Genomic DNA, 23477 nt, shown 5'->3' with positions numbered 1-23477 from the left:
TTTTTTTTACCTCTGAATGTTTACAATCAGTTCTAAGTCAGTGGCTATCGTATCATCTGTGTCGTCCACTACCAACAGCATCCAATGGCGCTTGGCAAGAAGATTTTGGGCCAGTTTATTGGCACTCCTTGAAGGTACGTTATAGGAAAGCCTATCCCTCACACACGTGCTGACGTCATGATAGAGAAGTGTTGTAACGATATATAACGCTCACCGCGCAAACTGTGCGCTGCTGTGTAGACAACATACCGGTAAGAATTTAAATGCCACATCAACATCAACTCTGTTACTACGACTTGCTGGCGTTAGGTGTTTAACGCTTCGTTAGTTGCTTGATCGCATTGTGTGTCTTTATCTATTTGTGGTGCTTATCAGAGGTTCATCTTCTGTTGTTTTTTTTTTTCACACTCACCCTTATCGGTCCCTTTTATCACGGCATGATACCGCCGAACAAATGTGGCAGTCGTACTCTTTGTGAGAGTGTTCTACATGAACTTCAATAGCGTGTACGATGGTGGTGGGGATCTATGTTTCTCATCATAAAATACGCAATGTTGCTGTTCAGGGAGTTCTCTTCCTTTGTCGTACTTTGAGTAATAGAAACATAACTTATACATCTCATACTCTCTTCTTTTCATAAATCGTTCAGATTAGATAAGCGAGTATGTTGGTATCTTTGTCTTCCACACTCTGGATGTGTTCAGAAGTTAGTTAGTTGTTGCAGAATTGGAACAGTACTAAACTTACTTATACTACACGGAATAGCAATAACGATCACGAGAAGACTTACACATATAAGAAAAAGCATCGAAAGTTACACTTTTTGTTACTTGCGTTACTTCTGTGTACATGTGATTAAGCTTAGACTAACACAAATCGTCATCATGTATTACGTGGAAAAGATCAAAATAAATATTAAAACTATTATTGTATGTTCTACTAGCCTAAAATAATTGTAAACTTTACTTGTCCAAAAACCCCGTTGGTCCTACTGAGATAAGCACAGCTTTACTGCACACTAACAACGAAAGCAGAATTACGAAAACGACGATAATCGCAATTATGCGTGTGCTATGGGGATCGATACGATGTCGAGCGGTGGCGTGTAGCAGAGTGGATCGGTTCGACTCACGAACCGACCTTTGCATACAAGTAGCGTCTCTCGCCAGACGCGACACGCCAGTTCAAGTTGATGTTTCGAACTGATCGGAAGAAAACGCATGTCTCGAGAGCGTTTGCGAGTGATCTTCCTTATACAAACGCCCCTCGCACAACAGCATTTGTCTGTCACTTTACGGGGCAGGATCCATCATCGTCAGCATCAGCAATCATCGGCCGGCGGATGTTAATACGGATTGCATTAGGCATCGCGTAAAGAGCAAACGAGACAAGTGCATATCGGAGGATCGGATTTGATTAGCGCTCCGTTTACGTCGTGTGTCGTGTTATGGTTCATTCCCCTTTTCTGGTAGACTTAGCTGATACCGTCACCATCCATTCCACTGTGCGCGTGTCGTTCGATTAAAGTAGTGTCTACAAACGCACGGTACAAAATTTGATAATTGTTTCTGTGATCTTGTGAAAACTTTTTGGATCTGACTGTTCCCTGGTTGGCAGCAAGCTAATCGTCGTGGGTATAGAGCTCGATCGGAATTATGGGTACCCACAGGAAAGTGTTCCATACTGTGTGTGCTGGTGGTGGTTTTCGAGCTTGCGATCCTAAAATTGGTAAATAGTTGGTGCATTTTATTCACATTTGAGAACTTATCATCTTACCTTACTACATTCGTTTTATTTACCGCTAATGTTCATCCCGCAGAACGAGTTTTTGAATGTGTCTACGTATAGTGTTAATCGTTTAGGAATTTCTCACCAGCAGTAGCGTCAGAGAACACTACAAAAAAAAAAACCTGTTCAATTCAGTGCTGTTAATCGGTATTAAGTAATTAGCTGTGCAAATGGAGAAGGGTCGACAAAAAATGCGTAAGGTCATGCGAAGGAGTTTTGCTAATACTCTGCCATGATCGGATTGCTCAATGCAATGTAGCAAGGAAGTAATGTAAAATTGTAAAGGTTGTTTTGCATTTTAAAAATAGATTGACTTTAGACGTCGGTGAAATCAAAACTTCAACTTCAGATAAATCATCGGATTTAATTTTTCTCGAATGTTAAGCAGAATTCATAAACAATATTCAACAATAGTCTACAGAGTGGATTTCCGACAACTATCAGACACCTTGGCAATGCGTGTCTTGCATTAATGTTTTTATTTTCCGATTCTTGCTGAGCTTTCCAGCAAGATATTCTTCACAACGTTGCCGTTCATTGCTCATGGAGATGGACAAAGGGCCTTTTTTGTTAAATTGTATTGCCCAAAACATTGTTTATCGTTTAGATGAATTGGAGGATCCTACAACCCTGTTGGGAGACCCAAATCTGCATCCTATTAGAATTTTTTCTTTCTAAATTTGGTTCAATGTCGTAAAACTCAATGCAGTTATAATCGGTGGTCAGGATGTAACTCACTAGTTACAACTGGTACCAACGTCAGTTAGAAAACTGTCAGTTAGAAACCTTAAAGGAAAGGCAACAAGAAAAAAATATTTGTACACCAGTTAGACATATCTAACCCAAACAAATCAAATTTGTTGGTTTTCTTAAGTTGAATTATAAAAAACAACCGAGACATTTGTTTCAAACCAGCAAACATGATCACAGCAGTATACTCATTAAACTATTGGCAGCCATCTTAAAGGACCTGGAACGATATTTTGTTTTTTAGCAAGTGTGCCAATTTCATATAACTTATACTAGCGATTTATATTTTTATTAAAAGGATAGTTACTTGACAGTGCGTGTCATCTTTTAAACGTCCAAAAACCTCATTGTCTGCCAGAGTTAGATTCAACAAGAACTACATAACACTATATAAATATACATGTAAATTTATTAATAGAAATCCTCTCGATCAAGGATGATACACGCGCTTCAGGCCAAAACAACGATTAACGATTCAATGGAAATCGCAAAACATGCCTTCCATCCAGAGCTCACCATTATCTTGATCTCCTTGAGGGTGATATGTGAAGCCTTCACGGCAAACACTTTAGTCATTACTCAGTTCCAGTTGAATTCTATGTCAATTCAACTAATGGAACCAATTATGTCAACTGATCGCTTGATTGCATTACAGCCTCTACAAGCCAAAGCGTTCTGTAATGATCTGATGGATATCGACACCGAAAGAATTAATATTCCCAGAATCTTCTTTGGACAAACATAAATAAGTATACGGCTGCCGGTTTCCTCTCTTAGAGCCCTTCCTACCCTTTAACCACTACAGAAGCAAAGTATGATAAATAATTTCAAAAATCGGTCATGACGCGTTATCTTTGAGCACTCCAGGAGGTGCAACTTTACAACTGAGCTCAATGATTTCTTCACTGCGCTGGGTCGTTAAGCATGCAATGTGGGTCAACATATGAATAGCAGAAGCACGCTGTGACACAATAATATTTCAGATGATAACGCTGCCCATGCGGTACCTGTATGCTGTAGATAACATAGCATGAAAGGTGTAAACTGTATTCTTCAAAACCATTCAGTTCGTATTGAGAAATCTAGAACAGCGATGATTATTGCATACAACAACACCAACCGACTTGCGTGCAATTTCTAGATTCCGTCGATTAATCAAAAGCAGTTCCTTATCATAGCTCCGTTGCGCTCCGTGAGCGACTATGTTAAGTTATAGTACAACCGGTAACACTTTGCTCGATAAGGCGAACAAAAACATCAACGACACAACCGTAAAGCACCATTCCCTGTATAGCATTTGTGTGCCCTAGCGTTCATATCTCGCGTGGGACTATCTTTGCTCTTGGACCAAGTCACCCGATAATGGCCACAAAACATTCAACGTGTGTTGGTTAAAGGGAACAACTGCACACAGCACATCCTATCGAACAATATCAAACACCAAATTCAGTCGTTCGATGATTCGCCCGCGGGTTAGTTACGGGTCCCATTTCCTCGGATGGTTCGAGCGCCACCATCTAATTCGATTCCATTTACGGAAGTGTGTAATAAGCATCGCAAAGCACGTGATTCGTGTTTGAATTGAAGTTAACCATAAGCATACTTCATTGAGATTATGAAGAAACCCGTGATTACTATCATACACCATAACCGGTGAATTTGGAGCATAGTGTGTAAAGTTGTGTGAATGCTGTGAGTCTTGTTGCCGTGATTGATAGTGGTTGTTTGATATCCAACAGTTTAGCGTAACGGCGTGTGAAGACGAAAGGCATCAACGTCATGGTGGCGCCACCTAGTGGTGAGGCCCGCAAGCTGCTGTTGCTTCGGGATTCTGAGAGAATTAAACGAAGAATAGAAAAGTTGCGCCGCATTGAGCATGATCACCGAATGCGATTAGTTGTTACTGCGTTAATAGGTAAGCAGAAAAGCCTATAACCAAACATTCAGCACATCAAATTACTTCACCGTCAATCCCACATTACACAAAAGGAACCTTTGCCAGTTGAAATTGGTTATCTCGTACTGATCTCCTGCACATTGGTAGGCACGATAGACGAAAGTATTCCAGATAACGTCCAGCGAGACCTTCGGCAATCGTATCACCTATTATCATTCAAGCGCCAATTAAAATTAGCTGAGGGAAGATATTCTATTTAGCGATTTTCCAATTTTGATTATGACTGAATGCAGACGTGTCTTTTGTAACGTGTTTTTGAGCATAAACGACACAGAGAACAATACTTTATTATTTTTTATAGTAAATATGCAAAGGCATCTTCTTCGATCGCTACATGTTGTAAATATATGAATTTTGCCAATTTTTGCAAATAAATATTGACAGATATCTGCCTCGAAGGCTTAACGATGTATCAAAATTAACATTAAGGAAAAGATAAGGAAGCACAAAAACGAACACGAAAAAGTGAAAACAGAACATGGTTGTTAAATGGTTGTCATGGCTGAGAGTTGCTAATAGCTGCTTGCACTCTAAGAAAAGGATCATTCTGACCATAACGCGTTAGCCTATTCAAGATGTGAAGTGGAAATCTCTCACGCAGGTAACGGAAAAAAGCGTAGCGAAAATATAAAAGAAAACAAAAACATCCAAGGAATTGGACAGTAGTCCAGCAATAAATGGGGATTGTATACGAGGATGATGTGTTTGCAGTGATACTAAGCGACAACATTAGGGGTAAGACTGAGCAGACACACTGTGGTAACTCGAAAGAAACCGACTAGGGGACACGCACTAGCTATCGCCGTCACACCAGCCGGTGTCCAAACTACGCAAGCATATTCCCAGCAACAGTACAGTGCCTTCAAACATAAACGATTACGGACATTAGATGAGAAACGTTAAATGAGATCCCACATCCTTAATCTGAGTTGATCTGAGTTTCGCATCTAATCAGACAACACGATCCTTCAGAGAAGATTAATGTCGATGGCATATATTGAGTATCCAAAGGATCTTATAATTGGCGCGCCAAAACGAAGTTACACATTATATTTCTGCGGACAAAGTAATAATCCATTAGAACCGCATCAAGCAAAAAAGGCATCGAGGAAATTTCGGAGACGACAACAATCAGAGAAGAATGTTTTTACAAAAAAAAAAAAAAAACGATGCCTATATTACAACTGCAACAAAATTAAACTATTCTTTTATGAAGGAACCAGACACTATTTAGTTTTATTTTACTAGGCCGTAATTTTGTAGCTAAAATATGTTATTGCGGGGTATAAAACTCGATCAATTCTCAGCATTCACGAGTGCGACAGTTATCGAAATGGTCGTTGTAATCAGAGACTAGTCGAAAAAAAGATAGATCAAAGGTTTTCCACAGGATACAGATACGCAGAACGTATTATTTAATTGTAATCCATCAAGTTTTCGTTTTGAAATAGGTCTTAGTCTGTTTAAAGTTATGAATCGCGGCATTATCCTGTTGGCAAAGGAACTATGCGAACCCATACAAGCTTTGACGTGATCAAAAATGTTTATTTCTAGAATGTATGTAGACATTCTCGTTCGGGCTTCGATCGGCGAGTTCTGCCTCGTTGAGATCCAGGCCAATGAAAGCTTTCCATTGAAAGAAAAAGAAAAAACTTCCCACACTATCAATGTTCCAACACTGAAAAGATCAAATTTTTATATTTTAAGAACTGTACGTCTTTTAATACGTGATTGGAATTTTTGGCACCCGATTTCACCCAAAGATTCTGTTCCTCTCTCAAGCAATTGCTACTAAACGAGCGAAAAACATGAGACTTTGTATGAAGTAGAAACTGGCTATAACTGATTCAAAAACGATTCAAATATCTGTAAAAAAAATTAAGGAAGCGTAGTTTGCATGGTGGTGCTATTCTTATTTCGCACCTTTTTTCATGAATTTTAGTTATGACCTATATGTGAATGACTTGCAAAAATATCAACTCAATGATACAACAAAAAGGTTCTAATTCTAATAACATACTAAACTGGAAACAGAACAATCGAAAAGAAAATTCCGAATTCATGTTGTCAAAAACATATTATTTTTTATTTCGCTCAGTGTTCTATTAGATTAGTCACTGATTAGTGTCTCAAAAATACTTTTTTTTTGTGTATCGCACATTTCTTCATATGCAACGCACAGTAAAACCAGTTCAGATAAGATTTGAATGCATTCTATGTGTAAAGGTAAAGCCAATCGGTTGGTACGGCGTGCTCTAAAGCATCACCAATACTTAGGAATGTCACGCCAATTTTATGTCGATGGATAATGCCTTAAAAAAATATTTACTTACTTTATCTTACTTTATCTTTACTTGCTAAACAAACTTTCTATTTGTCCCTTTAAAACCCTTGCAAGACAGCTGTTACAACGTTTCATACAAATACTGCAAAACTGAATCATGCTGATCATGCACGTGCACGATAATACATAAACATAACGCGCGGGAAATTCTGCTCTTGTCTTGTGCAGCACGAAACCTCTACCGATCGCTATGACGCATGTTGTTTTTGTATTCTCGCCCTTTATCAGTATTTTTCGTAAAGTTTGGTTCGCTCAGAGCGCCCCAGTAGTAACTTCGTAGTCGTCGAAACCGGTTGTGTTTTTTCCCCTTTCTGTAACTGCCGTAGAGTTTCATAGCTAGAACGAGACTCAGAGACAACCTTAACAAACAGGGGGTGTCTTTCTATGATGAGGAAAGAAGCCCTACACAGTTCTTTACAAACCGCGGGTGTTGGATCCTTACGTGGTGGGAGAAGCGCAGCAAAAGGACGAGACGGAGTTCGACGATCCTTTTACAAAGCGCAATGTCAAGCGCGATAGTGATACGGTAGAGTGGCGTGCAATATTTTTAAAAAAGGGTTCCGCGTGAATGGGTGCTGTGGAGATGGATAATGTTCATTTTCCAGCCACAACCGAAGTTCACTGTCCGTAGCCGTACCGTAACCGTCATAGGGCTTCCCAGCATTGACGGATGCATTTTCCAACCGCAGGAAACGCCGGCGATCAATCTTACGTACCAAGTCGGAGTTTTCCAGCACATACGCGCACGAGTCCCTCACTCACGCACGCACGTGTTTTCTCGTCCTGTCGATAATGTGAATCGCATTCTGTCCGGTGAAAGCGAACGAAAGTGTGCTCAATGTGTGTGTGTGTTGTAATAATATTTAGTACGCGTCGTTGATGTAATGGCTGAGGAAGACGGATTTAGTAGCGTAATGCGATTAGTTTTGGGCAGCCGCGACTCTGTTGGTGGCAGTGCTAATGAAACGGGAGATAATGAAGCCGGCAGTGAAAGTGAGAACGTGGTGGTGGTTGCTGAACGGCAAAAGAAACCGAAACGCATGTTGATAACAGGTGATTGCATACATTCAAGCCGAGGTACGCTGGGCAGAAGTTATACTAGCCTTTAATGAATAGCTAGGCTAGCACAAGCAATAGCAGTGACATTAACTTTGCGATAAAAACAAATGGCATGCTTCATACGATCAGGAATAGTCTTCCAATAACGTTACTTTCATATTGGTAGTGAATCGCTCCTAGACCGATGTCGGTCAAAAGCATCGTTATATTATCACAAGGGACGTCAAAGCGTGCCATCACACAAAGCATACACATACATCTAAGGTCAATTTCGTGTATTTCAACCGTTGCCCAACCAAATCGCTGTGTTTTACATTATCAATGAACCAACGAATCCGGTCCGGATCACAAAAACACGACCAGCAATAGACAAGCAAACAGACAGGCAGGCATAGAATAGAAACAAAACAAACGATTTTTTTGTTTCCTTTCAATTAATTCCTTTCTAGAGATAAACTACAACAATGTGTGGGATAGTAGTAACTTCCGGTAATAAATTCTCCCCTCGCGACAATCATAGTAACACACTTTTCCCCAATTTGTTCGAACATCGTTTAAACTACTGATTCAACACGAGCATAGGCTACGGTTATTGTAAACTCCTCATAAACGTGAGATACGTCTTACCATACCCGAATGCTTTTAGCTTCATTTTGACTCGCTTGGTAACGTGAGATTTGTTTACAATAATGCTTACCTCCCTTGGCAAAGAACTGGCGGGCTTCCATATCTAACACGGCAGGGACCTACAATTCTCACATTGTTGATTGTTGTCCGTTTACGTACCGCACAGCTCAATCACTACGCATCTTAGATTGCATAAACGCGATCGCGATCGGAAAATTTGCCCAAGATCGTGCGCCCAGCATTTGTTTAGATAAGATGGAAATTTCGAAAACAAAAATCATAAAAACTTTCATCGCATATGGATAACGCATAGATTCATAGGGTGCGGCGTCTTGGGGTGAGACATGGTGTTTCGTTCTACTCGACATAAGATTTGTTACCGTACTATTTTTAGCATGACATTGCTGGGAAAAAAAATCATGTGGGTACTTAAATGGTTTACGTAGTATATAAAGTCTCAATAAGCGGTTCTGTATTTCATCCTCCAAATCGATGCCGTGCCATGGTGACGTTAATGGTGGCATCATCTACCACTAACTGAACGTTCAAGTGGACGCTTCAATTGAAGTGTTTTTCGATAAATTATCTGTTTCCAAAAGTGTTTTCCTTGGCCGCAGAACACAGTTTTTACTAAAACCTTTTATTGCTTATTTAAGATATAGCAAAAGGCATGCAAATAATGTACTTGATCAGCTGCCTGTGGTAGAGGATAAAATACCTCCTTCAATTTCAATGCCAAATATGACATATTCACGCACAGATTGCAGGAAGTTATAGCATTTTGCCAACAAATCAGGTGTATTCCGTGCTGCTTTCATGCCATTACTAACCTTCAAAACAAACAGCGCTACTATTTAACAAACCTAAGACTGCCTCTAAAAACTAGTGCATACACTTTTTGCATGAAATTCTAGCCTTCCAGTGCTGTACACGGCACACCTATCACATGTGACGTCTAGCATATGGAATTTTTACGTACTTTTAAGGGAGTGCCCGATAGGTTCCTCGTGCGTTAATCACTATGAGGAAAATATGGTTGTGGTAATGGTAATATTTCTACTTTTGCACGAGAATCGTATTTGGCAATAAACAGTTGATGTGATTGAGCTTCTGTTTTAGTGTAAAAAAATGTACATTATTTTAAGATAGAAAAAAAAACAAATGAAACTGATGAAACAACTTTACAACATGGAACTTTCATTCTATTACTGTTTCCTATTTACTTGCAGTTTACTCACCATCACTGACTGTTCGGCAAGATATAGCACAGCAATTTGAATTTTAATTTCTCTTCTTACCGTTTGTGTGGACCTGCAATTACCATAATTAAAGAATTCCAATTATATCTCTCATCAAGGATTACCATAATTTTAGCTCAAACTTAACTACTCACTCACGTGCATTCGATGTGTTGTGTTGGTCACGAATAAATCATTATTCGTGAATCATTGGTAATCATTAGTCACGAAATGATTGAACGCAAATACGCTTTCGGCAAATCTGCAAATAAAATCATGTTTTATGAGCATCAGTTTGTTGGTTTACAGTATCAATCGTTCAACAATTTTAAATTGTTTGGCAAACGTCAATATCAATCACACACGTGAGACGATACTTCAGCAGCATACATTAGTCATGATAATGGATTCACCGTGATCAATTATAAGCAAAAGCCTTCGATCAAGATCGCGATCGTTGTACCGCTGATCCTCCTTCGTCTAATGCTAAAACCCAATAAATAATTCCAACCCTTGAACATTTTTTTTTCCTTTCCAGTGGTGACGTTTGCTGTTATGGGCATGATTGGTTGTATGGTGAACGTAGTTTTTGGAGCAATGTATACCTCAGGCAACGAATCCTCCACCGAGGGTCTACTCTATCCGATGTAAGAGACATATTGAAGGATCATTCAGCGTTTTAGTACGCTCCATATATAATTCTATTTCCCTCTATTTCTTCCTCAAGTGAGTCGGAAACGCGTGAAATGAAGAAACTAGACGGTATGTGGAACTTTGTACGTTCCGATAGCAACAATCCGTCGCAGGGCATTCGCGAGAAGTGGTACACAGATGATTTGGCACGGTTTCGCCAAACGATCGGCATGCCAGTACCGAGCAGCTACAACGATGTCACGGAGGATGCAGGACTTCGCGATCATGTCGGAACGGTGTGGTACGATCGCAAATTCTTCGTCCCGAAGGCATGGTCGAGGGGGGACGATCGAGTTTTCATACGCTTCGGATCCGTACACTACGATGCAATTGTGGTAAGCTGTGTTGATATTTGTTAGAGAGAAGTTCTTGTCCTAATTCTTTTCACTATTTGTAGTGGATCAATGGAGTGCAGGTTGCGAAGCACGAAATAGGACATCTTCCTTTTGAGGCGGACGTTACTACTGTCTTGAAGTACGGTGCAGAAAACCGTATAACAGTACTGTGTGACAATGTGTTGCTGCAGGTGACAATTCCTCAGGGCAAAGTGGATAATCAACCAATGTAAGATAACTGCAGAATGTATCCATAGAAAAGCCAAAACTGATAGCATGCTTACCACCATTATTTACTACTCCCAATCGCAGAGACAACGGCGTGGAATTGGTGCAATCATACACGTTCGACTTCTTCAACTACGCAGGAATTCATCGCTCGGTAGTTCTATACACAGTTCCTCGGGTCTACATCCGGGACGTAGCGATCCATACCAGCTACGAAGGAGATGAAGGACGTATCGACTATCAGGTTACAGTTAGTACGAATGAAACTAAGAATCTTCAACTGACGGTGAAACTGTACGATCGGAATGGAACACACGTCAGCACGGACGAATCGGAAGCGAAGCTTGAAGGAACAATTTTCATTCCGAAGGTGAAACTTTGGTGGCCATACCTGATGGATCCTGAGCCGGGCTATCTATACACGATGGAGATCACACTGGGCAAAGCCCAATCAAACGAAGCACCCACCGATACCAAAGACGACACGGTTCTAGATGTTTACCGGATGAAGGTTGGCATCCGCACTTTGCGATGGAACAATAGTTCCTTCCTAATAAACGAAAAGCCTATTTACTTCAGAGGTTTTGGACGTCACGAAGATTCTGATGTGAGTAAAAAATGATTTGTCCATGTGCCACTATAAGGAATATCAATAAAATGTGTGCTCTCTTTCCATGTTTGCAGATACGTGGCAAGGGATTAGATTTAGCGCTTCTCACCAAAGATTTCAATCTACTCAAATGGGTCGGTGCCAATGCTTATCGGACATCCCACTATCCATACTCGGAGGAAAGCATGCAGTTTGCGGACGAACACGGAATCATGATCATTGACGAGTGTCCTAGCGTAGATACTGAGTGAGTTGCGGGTAATGTTGCCATCGTCTTGATGCACTTCTAATCCTTGTCTAAATTTCGCGATGTATAGGAACTATTCGCAGATACTGCTTGAAAAGCATAAATCCAGCATTGAGCAGCTAATTCACAGAGACCGAAACCATCCCAGCGTGGTGATGTGGTCGATCGCAAATGAACCTCGCACCGGTAAACTGGGCGCGGACGCATACTTTGCGGCCGTAGCACAATATACCAAAAAGCTAGATCCGACGCGCCCAATAACAGCCGCCATTGCTGTGAATGTAAATGATGATCTTGCTGTAAGTATGATAGCACATGATATAGAAAACTTTCATCTCATTTCTTTTAGTGTTAGTGGTGCACACAACACTAGAAGCACAATGAAGATAAATTTCTATAACAGCAGTTCTTCGCAAGCATAAAAAAATATTCGCAGCCGGTAGGATTCGAACCTACGCTCCCAGAGGGAATCTGATTTCGAGTCAGACGCCTTAACCACTCGGCCACGACTGCTTCACAATTCCCTTCGCTCCACAATACGCTTTTAAACCGGCGCTCGCAGCACATGTCTTACTTTCCATACTTATTTGTCTGTCTCGCTCTCACTTACACAGGCCCAGCATTTGGACATCGTCAGCTTCAACCGATACAACGCGTGGTATGCTAACGCTGGTAAACTCAACATGATTACGAACCGCGTCATTGAGGAGGCCGAAGCATGGAACAAAAAACACAATAAGCCGGTCTTAATGTCAGAATATGGTGCTGATACACAGGAAGGACTTCATACGGTAAGTGAAACAACAAAGCTGCAACTTTTCTACAATTCCAACTGTAAATCTACATCGTCGTTACGGTTCCTTTTCATAGCTTCCAGCCTACATCTGGTCCGAAGATTACCAAACGCGTGTCTTCAGTCAGCACTTTAAAGCGTTCGATGCCCTCCGAAAGCAGAACTTCTTCATTGGAGAATTTGTGTGGAACTTTGCGGACTTCAAGACGGCGCAAAGTAAAGATAACTTCCATCGTGCCAACGATGCCGATAACGAGGCTAACGATTTTCCCTATCTTACAGCGTACACCCGTGTTGGTGGCAACAAAAAGGGTATCTTTACCCGCAATCGGCAACCAAAGGCGGCCGCCTACCTGTTGCGCCAACGGTACCACGCACTAGGCGAGCTTGGCAAGAGTTATCTACCGGAAGATCTGTTCCTCTACACAGCTCCGGACACCAGCCAACTAGTCAGCAAGCGCACCGAACTGTAACACGCTGCCAAACGACCAACCACTTACATCGTAAGAGTGTAAAAAACACACAAAGTATTCGACAATCTTTTTGTTTGTTCTTTATCTATCATATAAGTGTTGAAATGTAATTAATTCTGGACTGATAATACAAAGAAAATCGTCAAATTTTGTTCGGACAATATCACATTTTTGCATCTCCTTGGGCACTACCTCCGATGTTGCCGGTTCGTAAAGACTAGCTCGTTCAGATTATCTTGGGACGCGTCTTCCTCTGGTTCAACTAGTCGAAGACATTCATCAGCAAACTCCACAAAGAGCGGTTCCATCATGGCGACCTTCACGGCATTCATTCCATCCCTAGCACTATCAATCTCCGTCAGCAGCTGCCTTAAATGTGGATTGTAAAGCATATTCTTCAGATGCTCACTTTGACCTACGGAAATTTACTTTTAGTTAAATTCCTACAACCAAACACTAGTAAAAACGCTGGAATTTACCAAGCAGCTCTAGCTTTTCCACCGGAACGGTATCTATTGTACTGAACAGAATGATTTTCTTTGGAACACGGCCTTCCTGAACTGTTGCTTCAGTTCCTAATGCTGCTGGTGGTGGTTCACACGGTTGCTCTTGGTGCTTTTTGTAACACACCACTGAACAGCTAAAAAGAACGAAATAAAAATGTCACAGATGAATTTGTTTACACGTGCCATTTTAAGCATACTTACTAATGTAAAAAGCACGTTTTACATCTATATTTTCGTTCTTTTTCGTTACAAATTTCACATGCTCCCAACATTTTAGCAACATATAAACAATAAACACAACATAATAAACGCGTGCTAATGTTAACAAAACATTATTGACAGCAGCTTTGACAGTTCGTTTCGGTTTTCGCCCGTGTATTATCAGCTGCTATAAAATATGTCTCATAAATAAATGGTTTCTTGAAATATCCGCCAGAGAGCCACCAAACACAGCATTTGTACGAGCGATAATCAAAATATGGCACACAGTTGTACACATGAAACATTAGCTGCTAACTTATCCGTTTTATACATATTGATTGTAAAAGGAACAGTTCTTAAACAAAGAAATAGAAATAAATTTCTTTTACGCAGTACTTACTTTAGAAAGACCATTTTGAAGTAAAAATGACAGAAAGCTTAAAATAACCTGCTGGCACCGTCTCATACACCGCCCCAGTGGCCTAATGGACAAGGCACCGGCCTCCTAAGCCGGGGATTGTGGGTTCGAGTCCCATCTGGGGTAAACCATCCTTAAATCTTCTTTTTTCACTTTTTTCTTTTCGCCCCTTCACTTCACTTTATTGACTGCCAAGCTAAGTTGTGAGCTTGCTATACACTTTTACCACAGTACATTGCAACGACATGATAACCACAACCGGGGTTAACATACTAAGAAAAACACGCCGAAAATGGCTATTATCAACTCACTAACACTATCAGTATGAAGAGGAACTTCCTGAACGGCGATAGAACACTCAATTGGCAACTATTTTAGCCATTTTACTTTAGAGTCCAACGAATTTATAAGCGATAACTTGCAAACAGCAACCAGCAATTCGCGTTACAATCAAAATGGTACAAGTACATTCTTGTCAATCGCGTGTTTGACAATTAGCATAGTCTTCTTTTTCTTCCTGTTTTTTTTTATGGTCCAATACATTCTTTCCAGTCCATCATCAACTCGCGATAGGATCACAGTCATAGAACAATCCAAGTGTATTTCTTGCACGGTTTAATATGAGTAAATTGATGGAGCATCGTTCATACACCCACACCGGCAAAGTTCCCGGATGAAGAACCAGTGTGAAAGTTGCTTCTCACAAGTGACCATATTGAACGGAATCATCAGACCTTTTTTAAGGTAAGGTGTTTACAAAAAGCGATCGTTGCTAGAGATTTAATCATACGCCTCTTCCTTTAGGATGCTTTTGTATTGCACCATGTCCAGCGGCGTCATTAAACAAATGCAACGAAAGCGAATGCTACTTGGCACGACGATCTGTTCGTTTTGGTATTTGGCGGACCGAACGGGTAAGAAAAACCTTATGAATGAGGCAAACGCAAATGAATCGGGCACGTTTACGGATCTGTTCCACCATCAGAGTGCGAACACAAATGCCTTACCTACCCTCCACCATGAAGACCTGGTACCTCTCGTCGGTAGAACCTGTTTCGCTGGATGTGGATGCTGCTCGAATTTGGCAAACGGTACACAACAACGATCGACCGAATATTATTAACATCCGCCTCACCGTTGGTGACATTTGGCTGCTGGATCGGCCATGATGACCATTTCACCCGGTACCCAGACGGACAGAATTGTGCAAGCGGACAAAAAGCTCGTCACGGACACGACAAACACCAACGGAACCGGATCGTATGCGCTCGTACGACGCAATGGGTCACGCAATCGAGATGGTATATGTGCACCACCCGCCTGCCTGCATTACACACTTTATAGGTGTTATGGCCCGGCGGCTCAGTTGCGACGCCGCGCGTGTCACGGCGCAAATCGTTTGACAAATTGAGATATTTGGAGAGAGTTACAAGGTGGCCCTTCCCTTACGACGGGTTCGTCAGGCCCCCCGACTAAGCGTGGAGGCCAATTTATGACGAACGTCCGAAATCCACGTTGTTGATCATTCACACGAGCGAGCGCGCGCCTGCCTTTCAGCGGTGATTTCGATCGTTCGGTCTTTACTTTCGCTTTCGTTCGCCAACGCATGACGACCGCACCATGCGCCACATGCCACACCTAGCAGCAGGCTGTTCATCCGTGTTTATGGAAGGGCCATTGAGCACTTTAACTTTTATAGAGCTAGAGAGGCCACACAAACCTTCCTGCCACGTGCGTCGTCGTTAGTAAATTCGCCATTATTTGCAATGCTGTTGGTGCTCTACCGGCCCGATGGTTTATGGCCGATGGCTGATGCGCTGCTGCCTTTTTGATTTACCACCGGAGACCAATTAATTTCGGTTAGGCGCAAAATGCCCACCCGCCATCCAAACGCACCTCACTCCCAGTGTTGGCACTTTGCAGCGCAAGTCACATCGCGGCCACGTGGGATTAATCGAGTGTGAAAATAATTGCCCTATTTTCATTTTTTTGTTGTCGTTCAAATCAAAGCCGTGTTAATGTATCACTTAAAGTGGTGGCGAAATGTATTTTAGATTGTACAAAGGGAAAACATTTTTCTAGCGAAAAAAAAAAGAAATAGCGCTCTTGTGCAATACAACAGGGGAACACACATTCGATCGCTTCGTTTGAAGTTTCTCTCCCCAAAAGCAAGTACACCACACGTTCGGGGGCTTTGGGAGTTACCCAAGGCTGTGTCCAGCCATCTGCAACCATCGTATGCAAATGGGGCTCAACACCATCATCGATGGGGTTTACGGCGCTCGTTTTTACCCTAGGGAGTTTAGCAATGCTTTGCCCATCAACGGATTAGCTGTGTCGGATAATCAATCTGTTGTGTTGTGTCCCATGTGTCCCTCGAGGGGCACAACAGAAGAGCATTTTTCAGTCGATCAAACTTCGAAATCTGACCAACGCTTCCGCTTTGCATTTTGCCATTTAGGCATATTGAATGTACATAGATTAAGGAGAGAAAAAAAACGCCACACCACAAAGTACTAGAATCCTTCCGAGGTCAATCAACCTCGGTGTTGATGGTTTCTGGCCCAACAGTTTTGTCGGATGGTGCACCGTGCTGAAAAGGTAAAATCCCTCGCCCGGTATTCGGTCCGTTACCATCATTAATCTACAGTTCGACACTTTTTTCCCGATACAGGTAGCAAGTGCACTTCAAAAGGATATCCGTTAGGACTCCGGCACCCAGGGTGTGAAAATGTGGTGCTATAGACAAGAGGAACATCCCATTTTAGGAACGGGATAGACCGAGTGTGCATATTTTTGAGGTTATTGATTAGACGGATCAGCCTCTTTGTGTGATTGTGGTGATTCGGTGTGGTTTTTTGCCCGACAGACCATTTCTGCACAACGAAGTACGGAAGCAGTGTGCTGTGGTAAGGTTAGTACGACCTACTGTCGGTAGATGGCAGAGGAAGCAGTACGGAGTGTAGTGGTGAATTCTGCAGGTGGCTCGTTGGTCTAGGGGTATGATTCTCGCTTCGGGTGCGAGAGGTCCCGGGTTCAATTCCCGGACGAGCCCGACTCGGTGGAACTCTTTTTTGCCTTTGCTGCATACGCGACTGTACTCCGAACCAAGCTTTTACTTTCTATGAAGTATCCGGTTATAGTCGCCGTTTTGGTGCGAATGGTGACACACTTTTTTCTCCCACCGAAATTTGTTGGCGCTAGTGCGGCTCAATGACCATCGCAAGGTCGTCGCACGTAGCGAAAGAGAAAGACCGATTATGTACGCACACGCGCTGCCTGTCGCTTCTCTCTACCTGACCGGTGAAATTCCCGCCACCAATGGATACCGGATGAACATTTTTAGGGCCATACTTTGCATACCTGTCTTTGCGCACTTTCTTCGCACGATCGGTCAACAGCGGGTCCGTGCGTCATCTCGGAAAGCGGTTTTCTTAGGGATTGCTTATCTGAAGGAAGCGGATTAACTCACGTGACGGGATTGGGAATGATTTATAAACGCGATCGCGGACAGTTGGTGTGTTTGTAATACCCGGGAATGCGTTTCGTCATTTTTACTGCCTTGACTTTCAATAGCGCGGTTACGCGTGTTTGTATATCATTCATGATTTCCGTCATCGCTTTCTTTCACGTTTGAGGTGGATGCCGTTTTTGTGTCGATTCGTCAAGTGGGTGTAGTATGAACATGAGGAGACCATCCCGGATGTGGCGGTTTTGGTCTGGTTGTCGGTGGTGTAATCCGATCGTTGTGGAAGGGGGCGCAACACTTGAAGTGCGATTGTCGTTGGCACAAATGATTTGAAATGGAGGTATTTGGGCGTTTTATCTGACTGTTTTGCAAATGATTGTTCGCTAGTTTGATAACCGGCGGGAAGAAATATGTTTGGAGAGGTGAACTTGAGACTGGTTAAATCTAGTTCATAAAATAGGTTCAAATCAATCCCTACCATACATATACTTCTGAACACGAAAAAATATGCTTGTTTTTTTTCCTAAGTTCCATTCCTCTAAGCCAAGCTACTAATGGAGATTATGTTTTGTTCTCATGATATAATTTTTAGAATGTTTGTATTCTTTATGGTTTTCAAAGTCTCTATTTAGGCCTTGCCGTACTGCAATACGATCTTAAATATTATTTTCCGACTTTTCATTTGTTGGAGAGTTTGTCAAACATTTATCTTTTTTTATTTGAATTATCGGGAAGTTATAAATTTATTATTTACTTTAAATATAACGGCTTGCGCCGTATTGTCATACTTAACTATTACTTTGTAAAAATTGTAAAATAGGAAAAAACACTCAAAGAAATTTTGGAAACGTTCAAAATGTAGTTCTTCCGGCTTAGGATGATGGAGCATGAAAGAGATCCTTCATCTATCCTAACAGTCCTACCTTTACTCGGCGGATGGATGTTTGAATATTCGAATTACAGTATTATTTTGGGCAAATACATTTTCCTGTCATTTCTTTCCTTTAGTTTAGGTTCGTCGGTTTGAGCTGTTTATCGATTAAACAGCTTGCAATCTCTCAGTTTTATCTGTCAAATCGGCTTGAAATATTGAATTAGAGATCGTGGAACATATCCATTTTTTACAGCATCTGGCATCTGACATTGGGAAAATTTTAAAAGTCCATAAGAATTTTCCTACAAATCAGTTCTAAAGATCCATGAACTAGTCCATCTTTTTGTTGTTAATTCAGTTAAAACACAGAAATAATATGTTCTAAGTGTATCAATTATATTTCATTTACATTTCATTTATTTAAATATTGTCTGAACTCACGCTGCACAAATTATACTTAATAACTAAGCTCATGACTAAGATATTAAGAGCTTAACTTAATTTGGTAGTATGAAATTAGTAGGAGGGGGAAAACAATTAATGAAAGAAATTAATGAAAATCGTAGACGATTACGATAGGAGGGTAGGGAAAGATGGAAGTCAAACAAATTACACGGCGAATTGAACAAACGCAAGGCACGCACCAGAAAATTCTTGCGGTCAGTTGCGATACGCGACGAAGGGATGTTTAGGAGAGCACGAGGACGAAGCAATTGAGCAATCATGTGGCGAGCTTCCAACGTTTCTAGGCCCAAAGTATAACATAGTGATTCGTAATCAGGCAGGTCTGAGGAATGTTTATTATTAACCGCAAGGATTTACCTGCTAAAATCCTTTTTCTTTGCAAGGAAGGTGTTGTTGAGCCGTGTCCTCGTCCCGTTTAACGTATTGAGACTGTAGAATACCGGCAACTCATCCTTTCAAGACCGCAGAATGCCTCCGACTTCAATCAAAAGTCTAAGGTGTTGCTTTATTCAAGTTCTTGCTCGCTAATTTTTACTATTAAAATGCTGACCGATAAGCAGCCAGTCGCCATTTTTAACCTAGTTTTTTTTATCGATCAATTTCTACCTTACTTTTTCAATTGATCGTTTTTGTTTTGATCTTTCGATCGTGTGATTGATTTGTTTATTTTTCCTTTAATATTTATTTGATTTTCGAGAGTCAGCACATTGGCGTTTCGTTGCGCACGGTATATTGGGGAGTCACTAAGAGAAGGCCTAGCCGTAGTATACAAGCTAATTTTTTCTGGAAAATATGAGGATGATAAAAAGTAACAATATGGCAGGGCCGTTTCTATATCAACAAATTACTTACATTTCAAAGCTATACTCTTCGTTTTAGCTTTAGAAATTGTGCAGGAGAGTATATACAGAATGCTCAAGTTGCAATAAATAGAACTCTGTAATATATATTTAATTCAGCAGTACAGTATAAAAACGATCACACAGGTAGATTTAATCACACAAAGGAAGGAATTTAATCAGTAATTTAATTGTTGACGCGACACATTTAGTTATGTAAAATTGTGATTCTTTTTTCATTAAACACACTTCGCGTAAAAAAGACAAAAAAAAACAATTGCGTTGAAATATGTCATCCATTTTTTCGTTTAATTTCATTAGAGTCCCTACTTTTACCTGTTTTGAAACAGTACTTTAGCATTGGATTGTGAGAATAATAAACTTTCTCGGTCGTTACGTTTGGCAGACATTATTGTAGTTTTGGTAGAATTTCTTTATTACTACAACATGCGCTAAACTACCAGCAAAAGCCTAGTGTTGCAGTGCCAACTGCACCGGTACTTGGCCGGTTACAAAACCATAAGCCATCCGCTGTAATTATTTAAATCCACTCCATAAACTTACACTAACGCACAACTAACCTTAAAACCGGAGCATCTCCGCAAGATCGTATCGGTCACGAAAAGCGACTGTTAATAAAAAAAAAAGTGTGTCGTGTCGCTAGTTTCGGCTGTACGGTGGCAGCCACACAAGATACGTGCATTGGGTCTTCATGTTCCGGACAACTTCCTCACACCCAGCATCAGTTTACATCCTGCTCACGCTCGTTTCCCGTGCGGCCGAGGATGAACCCTTTAGATACACACACCTCTTCCCCAAAACGATCGGGTGACGATAAAATTGCAGTAAATCTGCAACCATACAAACTGTACGGAACGGTACAGTACTACCACCGGTCGGCTTCTGTAAGCTACGATTTGATTTGTGAATGCGTAACTTGCACAAAATCTACGGCATCCGGATGTCGGGAACTTTCTTTCCCCTCCGGAGAGTGCAACGCTGTCAAAAGTTGCAATCGGTAGGCTTGCAAAGGATGAAAGCGCGAATAGCTCCTTCCCATGGTGTTTGGTGGTGTTTGTCCGTGAGGAAGCAGGCAGACTTTCGTACGCAGTTGGCATCGTTCCACGGGAGGGTTTGGTTTTAGGTATCACCGGGAGAAACACGGTGCCGAGGACCACCGAAAAGAATGCCAACCTTACTGGTTGGGAAGAGAGATTTATCGCGTATTATCACAAACCCACAAAGAAGAGATTCCCACCAAGGATACTCTCAGCAAAAAACCTCCACCCTTCCGAGGACGGAAGGAACAACCCCATCGTTAGCGAGATTGGTTGGTCGTCCGAAGACTAAGCAGCAGCAGCAGCAACATCGGGGAGAAAAGAAAGATGACGCACAAAGCCCAAACAAGCTAGCGGGTAAAGTACTTCGGGTGCACAAACGCAATTTCATTTTGTTTGCATAGAGCACTAATGTTTATCTTTTATTTTAAGGATGTCCTTTGGAGTGACCCAAAATTTAAAATAGCAACCAACGGGACGCATTTCAAGAGGAGTAGAAGAGAAATTGCAAACATAAGGTTCTCCAGAAAAATAGAACGAAAAGCGAAAAATCGTGTGAGTATAATAAGTACTCCAAGCCTGACTTATCGTACCACACTACTTCATTGCCCGTCATCCATAAAGATACCAGGAAGACACCGGATATATGGCAATCCCTGCAAAACGAAGCTCCTGATGTCGTATGGCAGTACAAGGCGACAAGGCGACCTGTTTACGACTTACTGCAGCGCTTTTCTTCCGACCAACCAAAATCCAAACCAACATAACCACTCCTGGGTGTTGTCCACTCCCGAGGGGTCCACTCGCCAATTATTCCTCATTGCGTGATGGTTTTTGTTTGGCACTGCAGATTTTCAATTTTCCCAATGCAGATAAGGCGCAAAACACATCAGCGGCCACCGGATGGGGTGTTTTACAGCGGAACGAAGGGTACATTTTTATCCGGCCGTTATATTTTGTGTGCCGTTTAATATTTCTGCATCACTGTACCAAACAAAATGGAGCTTAGACAAGGGGTTGTAACGGCTTTGTGGTAGCGTACCGTTTTGGTGCGAGAGCGAGAACCACACACGGCTCTATCCGGGTTACTCCGGCGGTTCTTTTGCGGCTGTGGCGCAACAAGGGAAACACGGCACAGCAAAACCAAACCTGAGGATGATATGTCCCGTGCACGAATGTGGAGTAAATATTGACCTATATCGCTCGTTTGGTTATTCGCTATCTTACTTTTACCCCGTTTCAGACCAGATAGACCACAATCTGTGGGGACAGTGTTACTGCATTTTTTTTTGTTATGGCGTTGATTGCTCTCAGAATTTGATATCCTTCATAGAATGGAATGGGGAATCCGGGAGTTTCGTTTCTTTTTTATTTCAACTTCTGCACCCATCAATGGGCACATGGCTAGTGTTAGCGGATTATTTTATTCGTCTCGCGGCGCCGTTTGGTGGCTGGATCTTCTTCTTTTTTCGCCACCAGTTTTATGCACTGTAAGCCGGGATGCAGCTATAAATTTATCTGGTTTGATGTTGTAAATAAATCTGCCGTGTGTTTGGTAGATGAACGCAGCAGTGTAATCGAGCTATTGTGGTCATGTGTTTATAGTGTTTTTTTTCTTCTTCTGTTATTCGGGTAGACTAATTTCTATTTTCACATCCGAGTTGCTTATACGTTAGGCTTTGTTTTAGTTAGTACCTTGTGAGTGGGGTAAAAACTAGCAGACGCATATCCTTTCTATCGTTCCAATCATAGGTCACAGGCAGGTTCAGGGTGTCAGAGTCGATCTGTGATGCTCTCACTATTGAAGCGTGAAGCATGTTTTCATACCTTTTTCTTTTATTGTTGAAGTGTTCCGCGTAACTGAAACGGTTCCGTGACCACACATCGGGCAGATGTTTGGTTAGGCAGTTTTTCCATTTCCTCCATGTTCGAAAGAGGTCATCTGTGGGTGTCGAAAGTAGCGGGGGAAGCATCATGAAATATTGGGAAAAAATGATAACCAAACAGCTGCTGCTGCTGCTGCGTGGTGGGCTGCTGCGGTGACAGTAGGCTCTATGGACAATGTGCTGCTGTACACCGACTTTGCGATTGGAGTTTTACCCTTTTTTGAGTTTTTTTTTCTACTCTATTCTCGCCCACCATCCAATGACACCTGTTTGGCAAACGAAGTACATTTTTTTGCTACCTGTCCCTCTCTCTCTCTCTCTCTCTCTCTCTCTCTCTCTCTCTCTCTCTCTTTTTCTGTGCATGTGGATATTTGTGCTTTGCAGCAACATAGTGTAATGCTGCGGCATTTCAATCTCTCTATCGGTGTCATGCGTGTCCTGCTGTCGGCGCGAGATTTGGGCTGCGTTAGCAAATAAATTATAAAACGATGCAACAGGAACAGTGGCCACCCAGGTCAGACTCGGGTGGGGTTGAAGGTCCACGCAATTGATATGGGATTTTTCACACATTCCCGTTCTTTTTTTTTTTTTTGTCATCATGCAGAAAGATTATTTTTAT

General features: G+C 41.7%; 3 protein-coding genes and 3 non-coding genes across 10 annotated transcripts in view; 3 read left to right on the top strand and 3 right to left on the bottom strand.

The window, feature by feature from the left end:
- LOC126556080 (ubiquitin carboxyl-terminal hydrolase calypso) overlaps positions 1-23477 on the bottom strand; it is a 332487-nt gene that overhangs the window by 82796 nt on the left and 226214 nt on the right. The gene's annotated exons all lie outside the window — the stretch shown is intronic.
- LOC126555959 (beta-glucuronidase) lies at positions 17-13192 on the top strand. 4 transcript variants are annotated; one of them, XM_050211101.1, is made up of 10 exons: positions 17-134; positions 10302-10410; positions 10491-10791; positions 10854-11020; positions 11104-11626; positions 11704-11876; positions 11947-12175; positions 12491-12667; positions 12747-12885; positions 12952-13192. In XM_050211101.1, the coding sequence occupies exons 1-10, from the start codon at positions 17-19 to the stop codon at positions 13140-13142; spliced, it is 2127 nt and encodes a 708-aa protein (XP_050067058.1). In that variant the 3' UTR covers positions 13143-13192. The 4 variants fall into 4 exon arrangements, with proteins under 4 accessions (XP_050067058.1, XP_050067059.1, XP_050067057.1 ...); XM_050211102.1 differs by lacking the exon at positions 17-134 and adding an exon at positions 4411-4453; XM_050211100.1 differs by lacking the exon at positions 17-134 and adding an exon at positions 7703-7892.
- Positions 12308-12389, bottom strand: Trnas-cga (transfer RNA serine (anticodon CGA)). Its single transcript has one exon. It is a non-coding gene; the product is annotated as a tRNA-Ser (tRNA).
- Positions 13198-13920, bottom strand: LOC126556535 (zinc finger HIT domain-containing protein 3). Its single transcript, XM_050211797.1, has 3 exons — positions 13850-13920; positions 13622-13782; positions 13198-13557 (listed from the first exon to the last, which is right to left on the bottom strand). Exons 1-3 carry the CDS (start codon positions 13918-13920, stop codon positions 13331-13333), a joined length of 459 nt encoding a protein of 152 aa, XP_050067754.1. The 3' UTR covers positions 13198-13330.
- Positions 14321-14393, top strand: Trnar-ccu (transfer RNA arginine (anticodon CCU)). Its single transcript has one exon. It is a non-coding gene; the product is annotated as a tRNA-Arg (tRNA).
- On the top strand, positions 17251-17322 carry Trnap-cgg (transfer RNA proline (anticodon CGG)). The gene has a single exon. It is a non-coding gene; the product is annotated as a tRNA-Pro (tRNA).

The sequence above is a fragment of the Anopheles maculipalpis genome, chromosome 2RL (assembly GCF_943734695.1).
Source record: "Anopheles maculipalpis chromosome 2RL, idAnoMacuDA_375_x, whole genome shotgun sequence".
Taxonomy (NCBI): Eukaryota; Metazoa; Arthropoda; class Insecta; order Diptera; family Culicidae; genus Anopheles; species Anopheles maculipalpis.
This window is presented reverse-complemented; position numbering and strand designations above follow the sequence as displayed.

Coding starts and splice junctions, on each gene's coding strand:
- LOC126555959 (XM_050211099.1), top strand. CDS start 7,724: ATGGCTGAGGAAGACGGATTTAGTAGCGTAATGCGATTAGTTTTGGGC. Junction 10,411..10,490: donor GAGGGTCTACTCTATCCGAT/GTAAGAGACATA, acceptor TTCTTCCTCAAG/TGAGTCGGAAACGCGTGAAA. Junction 11,021..11,103: donor AAAGTGGATAATCAACCAAT/GTAAGATAACTG, acceptor TCCCAATCGCAG/AGACAACGGCGTGGAATTGG.
- LOC126556535 (XM_050211797.1), bottom strand. CDS start 13,920: ATGTTGGGAGCATGTGAAATTTGTAACGAAAAAGAACGAAAATATAGA. Junction 13,783..13,849: donor AAAACGTGCTTTTTACATTA/GTAAGTATGCTT, acceptor CGTTCTTTTTAG/CTGTTCAGTGGTGTGTTACA. Junction 13,558..13,621: donor GGAAAAGCTAGAGCTGCTTG/GTAAATTCCAGC, acceptor AAATTTCCGTAG/GTCAAAGTGAGCATCTGAAG.